Source organism: Eupeodes corollae, chromosome 3 (assembly GCF_945859685.1).
Source record: "Eupeodes corollae chromosome 3, idEupCoro1.1, whole genome shotgun sequence".
NCBI classification, from domain to species: Eukaryota; Metazoa; Arthropoda; class Insecta; order Diptera; family Syrphidae; genus Eupeodes; species Eupeodes corollae.
Genome location: NC_079149.1, coordinates 137203242 through 137224088, shown reverse-complemented (window position 1 = coordinate 137224088; position 20847 = coordinate 137203242). Strand labels below are relative to the sequence as shown.

Here is a 20847-nt window from a genome sequence, read left to right as displayed (position 1 = left end):
TTTTTAAAACATCCTCAATCTTTGCCATGTCTAATGTATCAAAAAAAACTCAAGTACATACGATTAAATTGAAAAGACATAAAGTTGAAAACCAGCTAAAAAGGGCGAATTAGCTATTCAAATGCTACAAAAGATGGCAATTTCGATGCGTTCAAGCGAAAATAACGACAAAATAAACACCCCTTGAGATTATGTTGTTGTTGTTGTTCATCTTGTTGTACTGACACAATCGCGGCAAAACAAACAAATCCTGGTTCTTTTTTTAAGAGGGATCTCTATTATCCTTAACTTAACATCAGCCACCCCCATGGAGTGGGAATGGAAATGGAAATATTAAGGTTTACGTTGGTGTTGTTTTTTTTTTTTTTTTGTTCATCTTGCACAACAGGGAAGCTTATTAAAGGTCTACGAGGTTACATAAGGAGAGGCGACAGAAAAAACATTGATGGCAACAATGGGATAAAAAAAGGCACAGTTGAGTTCGGTTTATTTTTCCATAAGTTTTGGTTTTATTTTGTATTGAGGTTTTTTTTAACGCCTCATTTATTTGGAACCTTTATCAGGAGGAGGGTTGTTTTGTGTGATTTTTTTCTTCTTGTGTTCGAAAATCAACTCAAATCTATTGTGATGATGATTTTTTATGTGCTCAAGCTCAACTCAATTGTATTTATTGTTTGTTAATGCGGATTTTTAGTTTTAATGATCATGTTTTATTGTGAACATTTGCACATCGTCACTTTGGGAGACATAAACTCACTTTGTAACAGTTTAGGGACTTGAATATTGTTAGGTTTTTAAGAGAAAGGATGGAATTCAGATCAAAACCTTGAATTCCTTTTCTCTCATTAAGAGTACAATATTATATAGCAGTCTTTTAAAAAAGAGGAAGAGTTGTTATAATATTTAAACAAAATAGGCCCGAGTACGCAGACCTGAGGCACACCAAAGTTTATTGAATCAATTGCTTTTAGAAATAAAACAATTGAATTGAAGAAGGAGTTTATATAGTCTTTTGAAAAAAAGGTAGAGTTTCTGTAAAAACATGAATTTTGAGCATATTTTAAACAAAACAGGCCCGAGTACGCAAACCTGAGGCACACCAAAGTTCATTGAATATTTCCTCTTAGAAATAAAACAATTAAGTTTAAGTAGGAGTTTATATAGTCTTTTGAAAAAGAGGTAGAAGTTCTGTAAAAATGTAGATCTGAAACATATTAAAAACAAAACAGGCCCAAGTACTCAAACCTGGGGCACACCAAAGTTCAATAAATATTTGCTCTTAGAAATGAAAAAATGAAGTTAAAGTAGGAGTTTTTATGTGTATTTTAATTATTAAACATGCATTAGGACTTTTTGGAAGTCCATCGTTTTTATAAAGATATATGAGCGTTGATAAATTAGGTATCACTTTAAACTTTGTTCGTCTTTCATATCTCAAGAACCAGAAGCGATATGTATATGGATTTCCAATAACTTTTATTTTACAAATAATGACACTGAGATGTGAAGAAAGGGCTTCTTTAAAAATTCACATACCTCCTCGTGATAACCACCGGATACTTATATCTTTAGATATAACTTGCGAAGCTTGTAAGCGCGGGTGCAAAATCGGGAAAAAAACACCTTATCAACGGCCCAACAAATTTGGAGATTAGTGCGAGGGGCTAACAACCCCTCCACAATGAAAAACTTGAAAGTTATGAGAGAGATACCAGCCTCGGATAATGAACCCCATCTTATGGTAATCACACCCGGAACGGAAACGGACTACGCATTGAGAGTTTGTATCTGCAATGTAAGAACCCTCTATACACTCTAGGTGCAACTCAGAAACTTGAATCTGTCCTCTCGAAGTATAAGCAGATATTACTGCGATCCAGGAAATACGATGGATAGGATCAGGGACAATGAAGAGAAAGAATTGCGACATTTATTATAGCTGTTATCAAAGATTGCATATATTTGGATGCGAATTCGTCGTGGGAAATCGGTTTAGATCGAAAGTCATGGATTTCAAACCAATAAGTGATCGCCTGGCTGTGATCCGCATCAAGGCCACATTACAGAACAGCAGAATAATATGTGCACACGCCCCTACCGATGATGCTGAGGAGTCTCGCAAGGAGAATTTCTACGACCTCCTGCATAGAGCCTACGGAGCCTGTCCAGAGTACGACGTCAAAATCGTACTCGGAGACTTCAATGCAAAAATAGGGAGAGAAGACATCTTTGGCGTCTTAGTTGGAAAGCACAGCCTTTACGAAGAAACAACAGATAACGGCTTCCAACTAATCGACTTTGCTGCAGCTCGTAATACGGTGATAAGTAGCACTAGGTTTCCAAGATGGAAGATCTACACAGCAACCTGGCGATCTCCGAGGAGCAAATGTCGACTCTGACCTCTTTCTGGTCATGGCTAAGTTAAAAAAAAAAATAAATTGGGTGGCGCGACAGTCCGTTGAGAACCAAGGCCTAGTGACTTACAACTCTCAACCATTCCTGTGTGCGAGTAATGTTGTCAGGAATGGAGGGGACCTACAGTTTATATGCCGACTCCGAACGGCTAATTTTGAGAAAGCACTTTTTCATGACAATAGTTACTCTTGGAGAATTTGTCAATTCCTCGCAAGAGGCAGTACCCGTGAAAAGACTTTAGATGGCATAGGCAGGGATCGAACCCAAGACCTCTAGCATGACAGTCCAACACACTAACCATCATGCCACGGGTACCACGGCTAAGTTAAGAGCTCGAATATCAAACGACAAAAAAACACATGCGGCCCAAAGAAAGAAGTTCAACATCGGATGCCTTAGCAAATTGGAGAATGCCAGAGACTACAGTGAGCACCTGAGTGAGAGACTCTCCCCCGCTGGTCCTCCCAAATACTACAGACGTCAAAACATTGTGGAACCAATATCGCAAAATAATAAAAAATGTTTCCGAGACCACCATAGGTTATCAGCCACCCTTGAAAAAGAACCCGTTGTGTGATGTTGAGTGCGTGATATTGAAAAGAGAGACGGAAAATGCACGCAACAAAATGCAGCAGAAGAGTACCGCACGAAAAGGAGAAATGAGAAAAAGACCCTACGAAGGAAGAAAAGGGCATCCGCAATTTCTCAGCTCAAAGATCTAGAGTAGTCCCGAGCCAAGAACAACAGACGTTTCTTTAAAAGGTCGAAGCAATTAGCTTCTGGTTTCAGAACCGGGACACAAGCTCTTCGAAACAGTGAAGGAAACCTAGTTACCGAAGCACAGTGAATTGTAGATGTTTTCAAGCAGCACTTCCAACAGCTGCTGAATGCGCTAAATGTTGAGCAGGATAATGACGAAAGAGAAGCAAGACCAGTCAATGAAGACCCAGTCCCAGCTATCCAAAATCTAAAAAATAACAAGTCCGCCGGGTCGGATGGCATACCCGCGTCACTGTTGGTAGCATCAATTTCGAGGTAGTTAAGGACTTCACCTACCTTGGAACAAACATCAATCCCACGAACAACACCTTAGTGGAAATCCGAAGAAGAATTACCCTAGCTAACCGCTGTTGCTTCGGTTTATCCAAACAACTGGGTTCAAAACTCCTCACTCGAAAGACAAAGTGTCTGCTATACAAAACTTTGATTTTACCAGTCCTACTCTACGGCGCCGAGTGCTGGACGATAAGTAAAAAAGGGGAATTGAGACTGGGCACTTTCGAAAAAAAAAATTCTTCGACGGATTTTTGGTCCCATATGCGACGATGGTGAATGGAGAAGAAGATACAACCGAGAACTGTATGAGTTGTACCAAGATGTGGATGTAGTCCAAAAGCCAGGAAAAAACGACTACATTGGCTCGGCAAAACCATCAAGCGAATTGACGACAATGCTTCAGCCAAGAAAGTCTTCTCAGCCCAGGTTCAAGACGACAAGGAAGACCGAACCTACGGTACAAGGACCAAGTGACTGCGGATGCCAGAGCGCTTGGTCTCGGTGACTGGAGAGTGCATGCGAGGGATCGTTCACGATGGAAGACTGCAGTATCTCAGGCTGAGACCCTTCATGGATTGTGAGCCGGATAAGTAAGTAAGTAAGTAAGTAATAGTTGTGCTCAATATCCCTCTTTTTAAAATCCCGTTTCTTACAACCCTGCTTTTAAAGTCCCACTTTTTTATAATCCCAGTGTATATCCCGATTTGTTTAAATCCCGTTTCTTATCTTGTTTTATTATTCCGTTTCTTATAACCTCTATTATTAAAACAAATTATTTTTTTACAAGCTGATTGAAAAATTATGATGATATATGTTATGATATTTTTTAAAATTTTTGTTTGGTTTTGTTTGATATATTTATCTTTTTGGATGAATATTTTTTAATTTTGTCAAATTTATGAGAGGCGATTTTAAAATGTGGGATTATATTAAACGAGATCTTTAACAAGCGAGATATTAGAAGATAGGATTTATAAAAACAAGAAGACAGGATCTTAAAGCAAGATGTTTGAAAAGCGGTATTTCGATACGTTTCAAAAATTGGTATGAGTTGTTTTTTGACTCAAATATCTTCAGAAGAAATGAAGTTCTGGGCTTTCAACTTGCTTCAAAGTGCTTAAGCACTTGATACAATTTCATGAAAACATACAATTTACGTCTCGAAAATCTATCCACAAAACAGCCTTAATTAAAACTATTTATTGCATACTTTTCGAAGTTTGGCTAGTGTCAAAAGAAAATATTAGATGTAAGTTTTAAAGGGCAAAAATGGAATCTTATACATTTTTATTGGACGCATTAGCTCCTGAACTTATTTTTGACAAGAGGCTTTAGAATAATAGTGTGGTACCGTTTTAGTTGAACAGTTAAAAATTATAACAATTCAGTTCCTCAAAGAAAAATAAATTTATAGTACAAATTCAAAATCCAATTAAACTGCGATTCATTCTTTATTTTATTTTATAATTGATCCAATTTAACATTTTTACTTATTTTTTTAATTCAAATATACGTAGCTAAACCTTTTACACTGAAAATATATACAAAATCATTTATTATCATCATCGAAATATTATAAATATAAACTTTTCTTAATCCCAACCATCAAAGTTTTAATTGATTGCGAAATCATCATCAAGTTAAAAAGTAATAAAATCCCAAACTAATTAATTCCATTGCAATCATCGCAACTACCACAAACTTCTCTTCTCCACTTTCCATAACATGGATGGATCCTATCCTATCCCTATATATAACGCGGAACACTCGCCACCGCCTCCGTTTCCAACCCGCAACTCCATGATGAGAGACTCCATTCATTCATTCATTTTCATGTAAATTTAAAAATTCAATCAGCACAAACTCTAAGTAAAACCAGAAAAAGACTCCTGCATCATAACCAACAAAACAAGAATTCCTGGTATGATGGCGAAGCTCCGCGAAACGCTGCCGCTCTGCGGTACCTCTAGCTTTGGCTGCTTCTACGTCAGGAAGCTCGCCATCCTTCTCTGCCTTTCAGTTTCAAATTCAGTCTTTTTTTCTCAATTTTCGCAGTCTTGTTTTTGAATCTATGTTGGGTTGGGTTGGTTTTGGACAGAAAAAATAAATATTGAAAAACTTTTTTCTGCAAGCGCGCATTTTGCATTAACGAATGCAAAGTTGAACGCTTTAGACCGTATACGTATAATAAAAGACCCAAAAAAACTATATCCCACGACCTCCCATCATATTCCAACCCCAACAACTCGACCCAACACGGAAGCTACGGAACGGAGGGGCGGCGGAGTGGTGGGTGGTAACAGGAACATCCCGTGCAAATGCGCAGACTAGGAAAAATCATTTTTGATTATATTTTTTCACCGAGTAAAATGAAAATGCAATTTTCCAATTTCAACCCCGCCACCGACCGACGACCGCCCGACGACTACGTCTCTATACCCAAAAACCCCTCTCGCACTCGCATATACTTAAGTCAACATGGAAAATGCAAAGAATACCCCTCCCAACTCTGGATGCCATCCCTGACTCTGCCATAATATCCTTGGCGTATTATGATGGCAGCCCCATCAATTTTGCATGAGAATAAAACTTTTTATTGCAAATTTCTTTCATTTTTACCGCCACCGCGCCGTTACGCCACGCTATGCTATGTTATACCATGCTTCCGCCAAACCCGCCCCATTCTGATTCCACTGCCGCCTCCTCACCCACTTCTATAGGGATGCTACATTATTAGTCAGGCAATTTTCGGGGGAAATATAATAATTTCCATTGGAATATTAAATTTGAAAAGTACTTGTGTAGACTAGAACGAGGCCACCGCTTTTTATATAGCCCCAACCAGTTTACCAGTATCAGGATGGAAATGGTGGTGCAGCAGCTTCACAATTCCCCGGGAATGATGGGCCAAACGCTTTTGGATGATAAAAAAACGACGAAAACACGTTGCTTCGGCGGCGCGGCGGCGAACAAGGACGTCCGACGACCATCGCCATCGGTCGGTGCTTAGAAAGGCAGAAGGCGCACACCAAGCACAACACCAATCTCCATCTACTCGTACTTGGCAATTGGTGGTTTGGTTGGAATGAAAGTTAAGTGGAAGCCGTAGGATATTTAAAATTCAAAAAATTATTACATTTCAGGCGGGAGGAGGGGCTTTGAAACTAACCAAACCAAACGAAAAAATAAAAAAAAAATCTTAAAAAACGGGATCTTTATGGATCTCTGCCGCGACCACGAACAAATGAAAATTTTATCAACCTCTATACTGCTGCAGAGGAACCTCCTAACGTCCGTCCAGGCCAAAGCCGTGAACGTGATGTGGACGTTTTGGCTTGTTTTTTTTCAGCAGCAGCCATCAGGAGCTTTTGGCCGGCGACGTTTTCACATGAATAAATTTGAATATACTCGTATCTCGATGGGTGAAAAATAATTCATACACGAAAAATAGATGATTTTTCCTTCTCTTGATGTTTGACATCCTGAACAAACGACACGGATTTGAATTTTTTGTTTATGCACCCCGGTCCTCGTCTTCATCCAGAATTAAAAACATCCAGCTAGGAATTGGCTTGACGCTATAGCGCTGGGTTATGATGACTATGATGATGACGATGACGACGATAGTAGAGATGTGTCGCCAAAAAGCCCTAAATTAAATGAAAATCCTATTAGAGGTTTACATGATGGCTTTTGGGAGTTTTCATATTTTTTTGTTTTTTTTTTTTTTTTCTTAATTTGTTTTGGCATCATCCTTTATCAAGTTAATCCACATCTACATCCGCGACAAACTGAGAGCCATAGATGAACAAAAATAATTTAAAAAAACAACTCCGTTTAGTTGCGGAATTTCGAATCAGAGAATTTTTTTGCAGAGTGCGGGAAAGACCACTTTTTGGAGTGCTTTGAATCCAAATGAAATAGAACTTATTTTTTAAGGTTAGATGAAAAAAGAAATGAACTTGATTGAAAATGGGATTTCTTTTTTTTGTCAGAATAAAATCGATGGAAAAGGTGTTAAATTGCAGAATTCAAAAACGCATGTAGTGACAGCAGCGATACGTGTAACGTGTTTATGTCATTTAGTCTTGAACAGGGGTCTTCACTTCAATCATTCATTATGAATTCATCATTAAATAAATTAAAAAATAAAATGTTGTTGTAGTTCAGATTTTAAGATTGATGTTTGTGAAGCTCAAGCTTGATTTCAGGGGACGTAAAGTTTTTAAGCCAAACCCGAAAGGCTAATTTGAGAAAGCACTTTTCGTGACAGGGATTGTATCTGACTTTACTGGGTTTAACGGAGTCTTGCCCAAAAGTAAGTTATCAGAAAAAGAAAAGTTTAAAGTCAAAAGTGGAGTAAGTCACGGCTGTGTACTGTATCCAATTCTATTATAATTGGTGATTATGTTTGTTCTATGGGCAGCCTTGAGGAATGAAATGGATTCTGATTATTTGGTATTTCATATGATACTTGAACATCTTCGAAATGTTTCTTGTCTCACCCTCTTTTACCGTTATTTTAATGGTTTATGCTCTAGAGAAATAGCCAGCTGCCTTCCTCCCCTTAAACAGTTCAACCGTAATACTCGCGCTTCTAGGAATGCTCATCAATATACCCTCGAGCCCAACTTCGGTCGTACTGTCAAGTACAGAGAATCGTTCTTTAGCCGTACTATACGAATGTGGAATGCCTTGCCACACTCTGTCTTTCCCAGTTATTGCAATATTCAGGAATTCAAAACTAATGTGCACCGACACCTCCTTTCAACCCCTCTCTCCCCTTCCTAGTGCTCACACTGTGTCTACATAATAAGGGTAGTTATCCCTTTAAGTGTGCGCTTATTATAAAAAAAAAATACTGGATCTCAATCAAATAATTACAAGGATTTAGATAGAACCAGAAAACTTTGGGCTGTTAATTCAAAACAAAGCCCACACATTTTCTATCACATCTATATCTGGTGACTACGCCGGGGGAGTCATCAAATGAGGACAATTCCAGATGAGCCATGTCCACACGATTCCTGACTTATGCTTCGGGTCATTATCATGATAAAATCGGAAGTTTTGACAAACACCCAACTTTTCTGCACTTTGCATTAATTATCGGAAACTTTTTTGAACTCCGAAAAACCGTATCACGAAATCCGTTAGTAATGCAAAATTGTTTGAGATTTTTTTCGGGCATCGTAAACGTTTCCGATTACGATGTAATTCGTGATAGGGCTGAATGTCTTTACTGAAGGCATCTAGCCCTGTACCGGATGTTGTACCTTCTTATATTTTGAAAAAATGTGCATCCTATTTATCTTATCCTCTTCATATTCTTTTTAATGAATCGCTCAAATCTTAAATTTTTTCTGAAATTTGGAAGAGTTCGTACATAACACCGATACATAAAAAGGATATTGCAAAACTGCCCTTCATCCCTAAGTTATTTGTGTCCATTTTTCGTAAAGTCGTATCGTTTAAATTGTAAGTCTATAATTTGTGACAGTCAACATGGTTATGTTCAAAATAAGTCAACAGTTACTAACCTCTTTCATTTTAGTTCTTTTTGTTAAGATTCGTTTGAAAAACGGAAACAAGTTGACTGTGTCTTAACAGACTTCAGCAAGGCCTTTGATAAATTGTGCCATAAAACATTAACTTCCAAACTTAACTCAGAAGGCTTTAATGATATATTTGTTAGTTGGGCTTCGTCGTACTTAATAATAGATCATAAAGCGTTGTAGTTTTTAGGAATGAGCGGTCATCATATTTTTATACCAACTCTGGCGCACCACAAGGTGGCCACTTAGGACCTTTACTGATTATTTTGTACGTTAATGACTTACCTTCTATTATCAAACACTCATCTGTTTTTTTTTACGTTGATGACATTAACATTTTCAAACGTATTGACTTACTTGACGACATGTTTACTCCTACAAGATCAATGGTTTTCGCGAATGGTGTTTTATAAATAAGCTTTTACTTAAATCAATGTTTTTTACACGCAAACAAAATGTTTTGACTTTCAATTATTATATCAATTAGACTCTTCTTATTTGACTAAACTCTCTACTTTCTCTGACCTAGGTATTATGCTTGACTCAAAATTAACTTTTACAAATCATTGTCACTATATTATTAAAAAAGAAAATAAGACACTCGGATTTATAAAACGGGTTTCACATGATTTTCCGAACCTTATATTCTTTAACTTCTCTATACCACATTTTTTAAGACCAAAATTAGAATATGGCTGCATAATATGGGCTCCCTTTTATTCGGTCCATATAAACAGAATAGAAGGAGTACAAAGAAGATTCATGCGCTTCTGCCTCCGTTTCTTCAGATGGTTGGCTCGAACTTCCACCCTACAATCATAGGCTCACGCTCATAAATCTTCCACTGCTTTTTAAACACAGAGAGTACATTCAGCTGTGCTTTATTATAAAATTAATCAATGGGTCAGTCATATCACCATTAAGTTTGGAACAATTAAACTTTACAGCCTTAACTGTATAGAAGTATTAGAAGACAGGTTCCTTTACGTCCTAATCAAGCAGATCGAACTATGGTAAAAACAGCCCCCTAAACCAATTGATTTCAGTTTACAACAGGTATTACTTTTTGGTATATTCCGTACGCTATAATTTTAAAAGTAAAACATTTATAGTAAATATTTTCAACACTAGTACCTGTGGCATGATGGTTAGTGCGTTGGACAGTCATGCCAGAGTTCTTGGGTTCGAAGTCTTTTCACGGGTACTACCTCTTGCGAGGGATTGACAAATTTTCCAAGAGTAACTCTTGTTATGAAAATGTGCTTTCTCAAATTAGCCTTTCGGATTCGGCTTAAAAACTTAAGGTCCCTTCCATCTCTGACAACATTACTACTAGTACACAGAAATGGTTGAGAGTTGTAAATCACAAAGCCCTAGTTCTCAACGGAAATTTTGAGCCACCCAATTTTTTGCAAATTGCTTAAAGCATTGTCTTGAGATTAACGAATTCAGTAAATAAAAAATAAAATAAAATAGATATCAACAGCCACATTGGAAAATCTTATGTTGAGTTCGAATCGTTGGAGAAATACCTTCAGCTTGACAACAAAGCTGAAATCAGTAATTAGGAAAACAAGTTAGTAACGTATTGCCAATATTATATGAAGGTTGCAGTGGCAGTGAATTGAAAACATGCTTTAAAAACGTAATTCAAGAAGGCAGAACAGTCGGGAGAGAGAGAACTCCGTAGAGCAGAAAAATCAAGAAGCAATCGACGATATTGAAGAAGATATTAAGGAAACTCAAACTCATGTGAAACCGTAAACTACATCCCATAGGAGTTGGAGGAATCGCAATATCCCAGTAATAAATACGCCAAATTCAACAATATTTTGCACAGAATTAAAACACCACAAAAAATATTTGGAAAAGCCTTAAATTTGTCGAATATCTCAACAGAAAACAGCTTAAGCTTCAATTCGTGTCAAAGTTATTAGCTTTTTTAGTTATTTTTCAAAAACATTTTTGACAAGATTCTTAAAGCGAAATAAAGTAACTTACCCATTTAAATTATTAATTTTAAAATTAGACCGCCCAATAGTCCATATCAAAAATTCGCTTCTTTTTTGAAACACTACCGAGACCATGAGACATGATGCAATTAAATTTAAATAGTTTTTCAAAAAAAAAAAAACACAACAAACTTAATAAATTCTTTTATCTCAAAAATGCAACTCAAATACACGATAAGAATAAAAATATTCACTTTTTTAATACACAATGAAAATTTAACAAATTGACATGAACTAATCACTAGAGACCAAATTCAAATTTTTAAATTACGCCGACAATTTACACTGCCGAACCGACACTACCCAACCGACCAACCAATAACAAACCGGCCGACCGAGCCACTTGATGAATTAGCACAAAATACCTGAATCTTTCACATTTTGGAGAAAACCAAAGAAAAAAGCACTTAACTTCGGGATAAACTGATATTTTTTAACATCAACTTTAACTTTACAACTTACTTAACATTTTCGTGAAATTTTTTCTTCCACTTGTTAAGAATAAATATTTAATTTTTTGGTTTTAATTCCAGACGACCGCGAACCAAGCACAAGAATTTCACAAACTATAACTGCAAAATTACCAAAGAACAAAGATATAGAAGAAGGAAAGATGGCAGACAGCAATTAATGGTCGTGTTCACTATGCTTACTTTTTTGAGTTAAAATGCCCTGTTTACAAGAGTGGATTAAGAAATCGAATATTAGTCGAAATATTTTATAGTTTAAAAAAAAGAAATAGAGTTTTAATAAGAAACTAACATGAAGAAGAAATCAACCAAACAAAATAATAACCAAATGAAGAAAAGACCCTCAAATAACTTTTAAATGATTTTTTTTTCACTAAGCTAAGTGGTCATTCTAGGAAATTCGAAAAGAATGCAATCAGTAAATTAAAGTTTAAATAATTGAAGTTTGTGGAGATATTCTGGATGTCAGACGAATGTTACTTGACATTTTTTGTGTAAATTTATTTGTTTGTTAAGAAAGCAGATGGTTTACTTTATTCTTTTTTTATACAAGTTGAATGAAGCTTTAAGTCAATTTTTAGTAATATTTTGTGTAGGATGTGATTTTTGTATAGAAGAAATGTCATTTAGATTTTTCTAAAAGTTTTAACAACAATGGTTTTCATAAAATGTAATAAGTTTGAAGTCAATACCTTTCTCGAGCTATTTGAGTCGAAAATAAATTATTGCCAACTTTAAGAACCTATTATTTGTTTAGATTTTAATTTTGTTTTCAAGTAACCCGTCGATTTGATATGGTTGGGTAGAATTATTGAGGAGGTATTACCTTTTTTTGAGTTTTTTGACTAATAAAAAAAAACTGTTGCTTTAACTTGTTTTAAGTTTATAAACCATCCGTTTTATGTTCATATTTTCATGTAATTACCTGTACCACGAAATGTCCTTGAAGTATGTAATATGAAGCTAAGAACATGTGGCCCCATTAAAAATGGTGAAAGCGTGAACTTAGCTACTAACCACCTTGAAACTTCGAGAAATGTCAGAATCTTCAATTTGACAAATTGATCCGGTTAAAATGACTTAATATGGACAGTTAATAATGGCTGCTTAAACTTTAAACAAGCTTCTTAGAATATTATGATTTTTAAGTTATTAAGGTTTGTTTGCTTTTTTTGTCACAAACTGTCACTTTTTGGACATGTTCAGATGCGTAGTTCTTAATAAAAGGAAATACGTTTTTTTTCTATTAAATAAAGGATTTAAATGTTGGAATAGTTAAAAAATGTCTAAATGTTTAGAAAATTATTAACTAACTAGACTAATTTTAAGGGTTTTTTACTTTGAAGTTTTATGTCAGAAAGTTTCAAGGTTCCTAAATCGAACAATCGACATGTAAATTCCAAAAAAATATTTCGCTTTTTCAGTTCATTTGTATAAAGTAGAGCAGTTTCAAGTTTCAAAGAAACTTTTAGTTTTTTTTTGTACGTGGACCATTATATAAATTCATCATCGTGAAATAGTGTTTTTTAAGTTTGACGTATGATGTGAGTCAAGTCAACGACTTTTTCCTGAAGAGCTTGGCTACAATTGCTTTTGGCTATATGTATATGCAAAATAATAGAGTACATTATAATTAAGGGAATTTTTCTTGCGACGATAAATGTCCGTAATTAAGCACTCATCCTTTTGCTTAATTTAATTTTGTATGCACATTATCCCCGAGGATGAGACGGAGTCGTTGTCAAGAACAACAAAAACAATGACACAAAGAACAGCGTTGACTTAAACATCATTGGCATCGTCATCGTTAGGCTCTTGTTTGTCAAATCTGTTGTTTGCTTTATTCCATTTGCCAGCACCCTAAGTCGCACTCTTGTTCGTCTATTACCCTTGCAGCAATTTTTGTTAATTAAGAAAAATCCTGAAGGAACACACATAGATTCCTACGTAGAAGCCTATCATGTTCATGTGTTTCATTGCATAGCCGCCCACTTAACAATTCCAAGCTTCAGCTCCATCAAGATTCAAGAAATGGAATAAACATGAAGAAAGCTTCTATACCTATCCACCTAAGGTATGTAGCAATTCATTTTCGAAAAGGAATAAAAGGCTCGCATTGTTATATGGAATTTTCTCACATTTGCAACCATCATCATCATCGTCGTCATCATCGTCTTTATTGCAGCTAGGGCGGAGAAGTTAGTCGGTTGCGTCTACACTGCATGAGATGGGCATAGGACGGATGTTGGATCTTGGAGACTTAGATATAGTAGGTACATAAAAGTTTTCAAGTATACCTACTTGCATCATTTACACAGTCAGTCTCGTTCTCGTTTGCCGACCAAAAGACAAGACGCGGGGCAAACAAAACACTTTCACGAATTATTCAGGAATCTTTTTTTTTCTGAATATATTAAGGGTGCAACATCACAAGAAGGGTGAACAATGAAACATGGCAAACGTTCATTTGGATAGTGCGGGTCTGTGTCCTTCTAATGCCGGAAGAGAAATATAAATTTTACTCGACTTGTACGAGTAGATCTGTTTTTGCATTTCGAAGATTCAATGTGCTGGTATGGGAAAAAATAGGGTGGGGATGCCACAATGCTCTTAATGATATACGAAATCTTTTAATACGCTTTTGTTGGTAGACTCGACATATCCTGGAAATTTCTGGTTTATGACTTTACGACAATGGATATACTATGTGCACCATCGACTCAGACATGCAGTTTTCCTTGGAACATAATTTAAGAGCCGTATTCAAATTTGACTCTTAATTTTTATGCTCCAAGCGAATCCAATTTTGTGTAAACGTTGGAAAGAAAAAATATGGGCGCAAGATTTTAATCAACTTACCTTTAAGGACTCTTAGAGGCATTTCATTAATTAATTTTATCTATTCCAACAATTTTAATGTGTTTCTGAAGCATTATACGCAAATTTCTGACGTTTGACTTAAAAGTTCGATTAACAAAAGAGGCATACAAAAGTCTCCACTTAATTGTTGATGATATTTCTAAGTCTTCTAACAATTTTGACAGGACAAGGGAACAAAACATAAACACAAGTCACTATTTATGTATATTCCACTAGCAATCAAATTTGATTTGCAATTTCCTTTCCCCTTTTTTGAATTATGCAAAAGAGAATACTTAAAATTTTTATTCTTAGAGTTTGAACAACAAGAACAAAAAATTTTGTTTTTAACAAAGAAATCTTTGAGATCTTAGAAATATAAACTGGCCAAATATTTCGGAAAATTGATGTTTGTAATTGTATCAAAAAGTATCAATGAAAGTAGTCTTTCGTAGATTTCGGAAATTGTACTCATTCCACTTTCTTAAAAACGTATAGCATCTGAACAAGTCTGTACAATGACAGTTCGTGTGGAGAAAATAAAACAAACAAACAAACCTAACAAATGATAAATGGATCTATGAACTGTCAGAAACACAAAAGTCACATGGTTTTAGTAAATGACTAAAAGTAAAAGTATTACCATTTCGTATTCAAATGTAAAAAGACACTACGAAGGACTTAGGCCCCATTTTAAATGGTAGACATAAATTCTTCTAGTTTTCTACCTTGAAGATGTACATACATATGTATTTTCAAATATTGCAGAATCCACGTTTGTCTCATTCAAGTGTCATTTTTTACGTCGTAACCGCCTAAAAGTCTACTTCTTTTATTAAGTAAAAGGGGCATTGCCATGTAACAAAAATAACCCCTACTGCCTAACTAATTAATTGAGCAAAGAATTTTTATAATTTCGTTTATTTTTTTTATTTGCTTATTTTGATCGAGCAAATATTTTTGTAAGATTGCTCCATGATGTCCAAGTGAGTTAAATGTTATCTTGTTCAATCTTAAAATGTCATTTTTCTCGCAACTGCTGCTTCGGTTTGTTACGACTCATATAGAACTTAATCATATGAAGGGCATTCTTTTCTTTTGTGTATACAAAAATATCAGTTTAAATTTCCTTGAAGCGTGTGTAATCATTATTAATGTAATTACAAAACATACTTCAATTACTCTTAATTAACAATTAATTGAGTGTCTTGTGCGCGAAAAATTGAATTGTATCTAAATAAGATGATGCCAACACAAATCATTCCCTATATATCCACCATATGCGAGTATTTATATAAATATGATGAATATTGCCTTTGTGGATTTGATAGATGACAGCATTTATGATGATGATGGCGGTAGATTTGTGATTCACACATAATAACTGACAAAGACGAAAGGGTTTACATTATGATGATAATGACGATGATGACGATGCAACACAAAGTCATATAATCTAGGCCCGCATGGAATGTCGGGTGTCAATTATGTCAAATTGAAACAAACTTTCTTCTTTGTCGGTGCGCTTGCTTGGCGCACCATGAACTCAAATCATGCAACCAAATCTCTATAATATAGTAGATAATTTTACCCCACATCACATATGAGTGTAGAGCCAAAGCCAGCATATCTATCTGGATGTTATGATGGGAATGTCATATCTTTTATGAATAGTATACATGGAACACAAATATTTTAACATTATAATGTCAAGCCATCCATCCATTTCAATTTCAGAAAATTAAATAATTCATATTTTGGATATAAACAGGGCTATGGAGCATGCTAATTAATTTCGAGTTGGAAATTAATTAATTTTAATTTAATATGCGCGACAATTGCCAACTCAATCATGTGACTATCTCACTAACAGTGGGATGATTCATCCTGAAAGTTGAAGTTGGATTGAAGTCCATTATTTTCAACCCTGCATATACCATAACACCTAAAAGAAAATGCAAACATTTCAAAACCTTAGAAGGTATACTCAATTTTACAGTGACATGCCAAACAAATTTTGACAAATTGGCTTTATAATTATATACACATATTCAAAATATCCCTCAAAATGGGCCCTTAAAACCAAAATTTATGGGTTTCATAACTTTTATTTTGAAGAGTTCATTATATTTTACTTTTGTATTTATTTCAAGAAACGTTTTCTATTATCGTGCCATATTCTCCAGACCAAATACTCCACTGTAAAATGGTAAAGCAAGCATAATGTTGTTTTGTGTTGTGTGATATGGCAGCAAGCAGACTAATTAAACCATGACGTTTTCAAAAATTCACTATTAATGTTGACTAATCGAATTATTTTGTATTTTCAGTAATGGAGGCTTTCGGCCGGTCCTCGATTCAGGAGCACAACGATCCAATCAGCCGCTATTTCTGCCCCATCATCATTTGGCATCGCTGAGCTCACAATTTTCCCAGCCCTTGTTTCCAGGACTTAAAGGTAAGTTTTCATCGATTTTATTTAATCTTTTCCTAAATAAACCTATTCAGTTTCCGCACTATATAACAAAATCAATTTCTCCGCCGCCATCATTACAGTTTCGGATGGCTGTCACCGTCACTGTGGCACAAGACAGATTATTCCAAATCCAAGTTTCTGTATTTAGAGATTTGACAGCTGTCAATCATAATGCAAGTGATATACTTCGCGCAGTGTGCTTCTCCAAACCACCTTACTGCCGTGGCGTCCTTGCCATATCGGTCGTTTCGTTGGTAGATGGTAATACATATATATTGTATACAGTTTGTGTATTATTTGTGGTTTGATTTTCCCATGGAAAAGAGAAATGACAGCATAGATTCCATATTCCATTCCATTACGGAATATTACATTTCATTTTATGAAAACCAGGGAAACACACCTGACACTTACCCCGGCTGACAAGTTTAATACTTTATGCCCGCTGCCGCCGCCGCCGCCAGTGCCGTGGCATGTTATGACGATATGGATGGCGCGGCGTTTATAATGTTCGTTAGAACTTCTGTTATCGTAATTAAATTTCATTACGTGGAGCTTTATCAAATTTTTAAAGGAATTTCCCCGAAGAGTAGTTTAACTTTCAGCATCAGCACCGGGACACTATAGCTTTTAGTGAAATTAACTTTTCATGACGGCACTCGTTCTGTCATCAGTAGCGTGGTGGCGGGTGGTCGCGGCCGCGGCCGAGACGCGGCAGGTTTACGAGGGTACTGTAAATATACCTTTAATAAAAATGCTGCGGTCCTGCACATCAGGTGCAACCATCGACCTGTAACTGGAGATTTATGGACACATTATAACTTTTTGAGTAGGTTTATATATGTCATCATTCTTGCCGTTCACGGGATGCGACGACGACGTGCGAGAGAGTTTTTAAAGCTTTATTTTTTATTTTAAATGTGAACTAACCCTTTTTTGAAATTAATATCACTTTCCTCTTCTTTTTTTTCTAGCCTTCCCGGGACTATGTTCATGTTGCCCGATAAAACCCCCTTCGATACCAGTGTCATCATCAAATTCGCCGGGCTCACCACCAATTTCTAATCACTCCGACCCTCGCTCCAGTTCGGTTGCTGAATTGCGTCGTAAAGCCCAAGAGCATTCAGCCGCCCTTCTGCAGTCCTTGCATGCTGCTGCTGCCGCCGGATTGGCCTTTCCTCGATTACACCTTCCGCCCCTAAATTTGCATCATGCTCTCAATAACAATATTAAAAATGAGGCTCAAGACATGACAGCCACAACAATGAATGGCATGACAAATAACAATAACGCACCGGATATTCAGCAACACCATCAGCAGCAGCAGCAACAACAACAGCCACAAGCGTCATCACATCCGCTAAGTCATCAACAAAGCAATGCTGTTAGCGAAAATGTTGAATAAAATAGTTGCACTTTAAATAAAATTATAAATATACAATAGAAACCTTAAAATAAATTGTAAAATATTGTAAGATAGTTAAACTGATATGAATGTAGATTTATGAGTGCCATAAGGTCAATAAAATGCTTTTTGGTTTTTACAAATAACAATTTTAAAACCGGATGCCACTTACTGACAATTTTATATAATAATTATAGCGGCTTATGAGGTCAAATTGACGACAAGTTTTAAATCTTAAGTAATCATTATCCTGCAAAAGACGTTGAAGGATCAGAGTTTTTTTTTAAATCAAATTTCAAAAATAAGTACCTTTTTGAATTTATTAAAATTTAAATATGTAATGAGACAGATAAATAAATAATTTAAAATGTCAGCCAATTAAAACTTTGATTTTCAAAATGATGAAATAAGACGGAAGGTATTTTACAGGAAAGAAAATAAAGAAGAAAAAAGTTTTCGACCAATAAACTTCCGGTTTCATTTTTCATTTTGTTTACCATGTCCAGTGAAATAAGCACATTATTTTATTTATACTTGTTTAATTTATGGCATTCATATGTAATAATATTATTATTATAAAACTTAAAAACAAAAACAATCGTCAATTTGCTTTAATTAATTATTAATTTTCGAAATTCTGCTTACAAAAATTTGTTCATTAAAAATTCTTCGCTTAGTTGTAAAAAATTCAAAAAGTATTAAGTAAAATTTTTAATTTTAAGTATAATCTTAAATCATGTACAAATAAAAACATAAATTAAATTATATCGAACAAAAAATTAAATTACCAACAAAAACATAAAAAAAATAATAAAATTAGTTTAAAAATTATGTAAGAAAAAAATTATTTCAAATAAACAATTAAAAAATGTATATTCTTGTTGTATTATTTTTAAATGTCAAAGGTAAGAAATATGACATCTTAACGTAGACATGGAAGAAAAAAAGAATCTGACAGTATAATTTTAATTGTCTTTTCTTTAAGGTCATTGAAACCATTTTATAATAAATGTCAATTGTAACATTTGTTACTTATAAACACTTAAAAGTTCTTAAAAGTCCGACTTTATCGCAAAACTCTATTATAAGTCAACTTTAAGATACTTTTTGTTTAATGTATCACAACTTTATTTTCTGTGTACTTGTTAAATATTTAACTTCTCTCCTAATTTCACTTGGACCAAAATTCAATTTTATTAAGAACGATGCATTTGAACACGTCTATAAAGTGACAAAAAAAAAACAAAGGAAACAAACCTTACTCTGAGGTGTGTTCTTTCTCTAACTATTGTTAACAAACGATTACTATTCTTGTTCCGATTTGTAACGATATTGACGTCACCACATTGTTCTTCGTTCTTAAACGTACTTTTGAAGTGTCAAATAGTTACGATTTGAAATCATTCACAACTCAGCTCAAAAGATGAGTTGAGAGTGTTGAACTGTCAACTGTCATCAAAATTAAAAGACGAATTTCTTTATACAATAATCCAATGTATCATATAATCAATTTTTATAGATTCCTCTCTTTGCTTTTCAATCTTTTGTTAAAAAATAAGACTAAACATTTGGATATTTATATTAAATTTCTTAAGCAAGTTAAGAACTTTTAACGATTTAAGGTTTTTCATTTTTGATATTGATAGTTTGATAAGTCGACAATTTCAAACAACAGTCGTTTCTTGAACAATTTTTGTTGACATTGCATTTTTTTGAAAACAAATACAAAGGAACAAAATACTGGGAATCTGACGGTTTCAAATGTCAAACACTCAGAAGTCATGAGGACCAATCAAATCACTAATAGTCATAGTAGACATTTTGTGGTTTTAACTGAAGTAAATTGTTAAGAGTAAGGCTAAAATCTTTAAAATTATGAAAATCATTATTTTATGTTTTTGTTACTTACTTTTGTGAAATGTATGACCACGCGGGGAAAATGCAAAAGAAGAGAGGCCTTGATTTGCATTCACAAAGTGACGAAGTAGACAGGAAACTATTTTTAAAAATTTAAATATTATTTTAATTAAACAAAAAAAGCAAATACTGTAGGTAAAAGCTTACGAGGTTTTTCAGCTTTAATTAAATTAAACCAGTGAAAAACTGCTAGCATAAATCCAAGAACGAACTTCATGTCTGACTTACTATTTTTTTAAATCTTAAGAATTAGAAACGACTTGTAGTAGTCGGTAGATTTGTTCTTACTATAATCAAGTATATTATTTTCATGCATTTATACAATTTCTATGAGCTGATAAGTACAAAGCTTAGATGATCATGCTAAAGCAACTTGTGATAGAGAAACTTACTCCGAAGGCTTAATTTTGGATTCGTACAAAATCAAGAAAAATTTAATTAAAAACATTTATTTAACAAAACACGAAATTTTTTAAGAACATATTATTAATTCTCACCAATTTTCTTAATATTAACCTATTGACTTATCTTAAAACTTTAAAAGATGCTTTTCGTTTTGCTGACTCCCTTTTATTACAAAACAGGCATCCGAACATGTCTAAATAGTGACAGTTTGTGAAAATAAACAATCAAGAAAGCTTAAACGGAGCTATTCACAATTGTAGGCTGGACCATTCATCCA

The 20847-nt window shown here is 34.7% G+C and overlaps 1 protein-coding gene across 1 annotated transcript in view; it reads left to right on the top strand.

Moving 5' to 3' along the window:
• The window catches only part of LOC129952918 (diencephalon/mesencephalon homeobox protein 1), a 103081-nt gene extending 84711 nt beyond the window's left edge, over window positions 1–18370 (top strand). The window contains exons 7-8 of the mRNA XM_056065893.1: window positions 16698–16825; window positions 17818–18370. Of these exons, the coding sequence (XP_055921868.1) occupies window positions 16698–16825; window positions 17818–18248 (559 nt within the window). The 3' untranslated portion in view covers window positions 18249–18370. The remainder of the gene's footprint in view (window positions 1–16697; window positions 16826–17817) is intronic.
• The last annotated feature ends 2477 nt before the right edge of the window (window positions 18371–20847 follow it).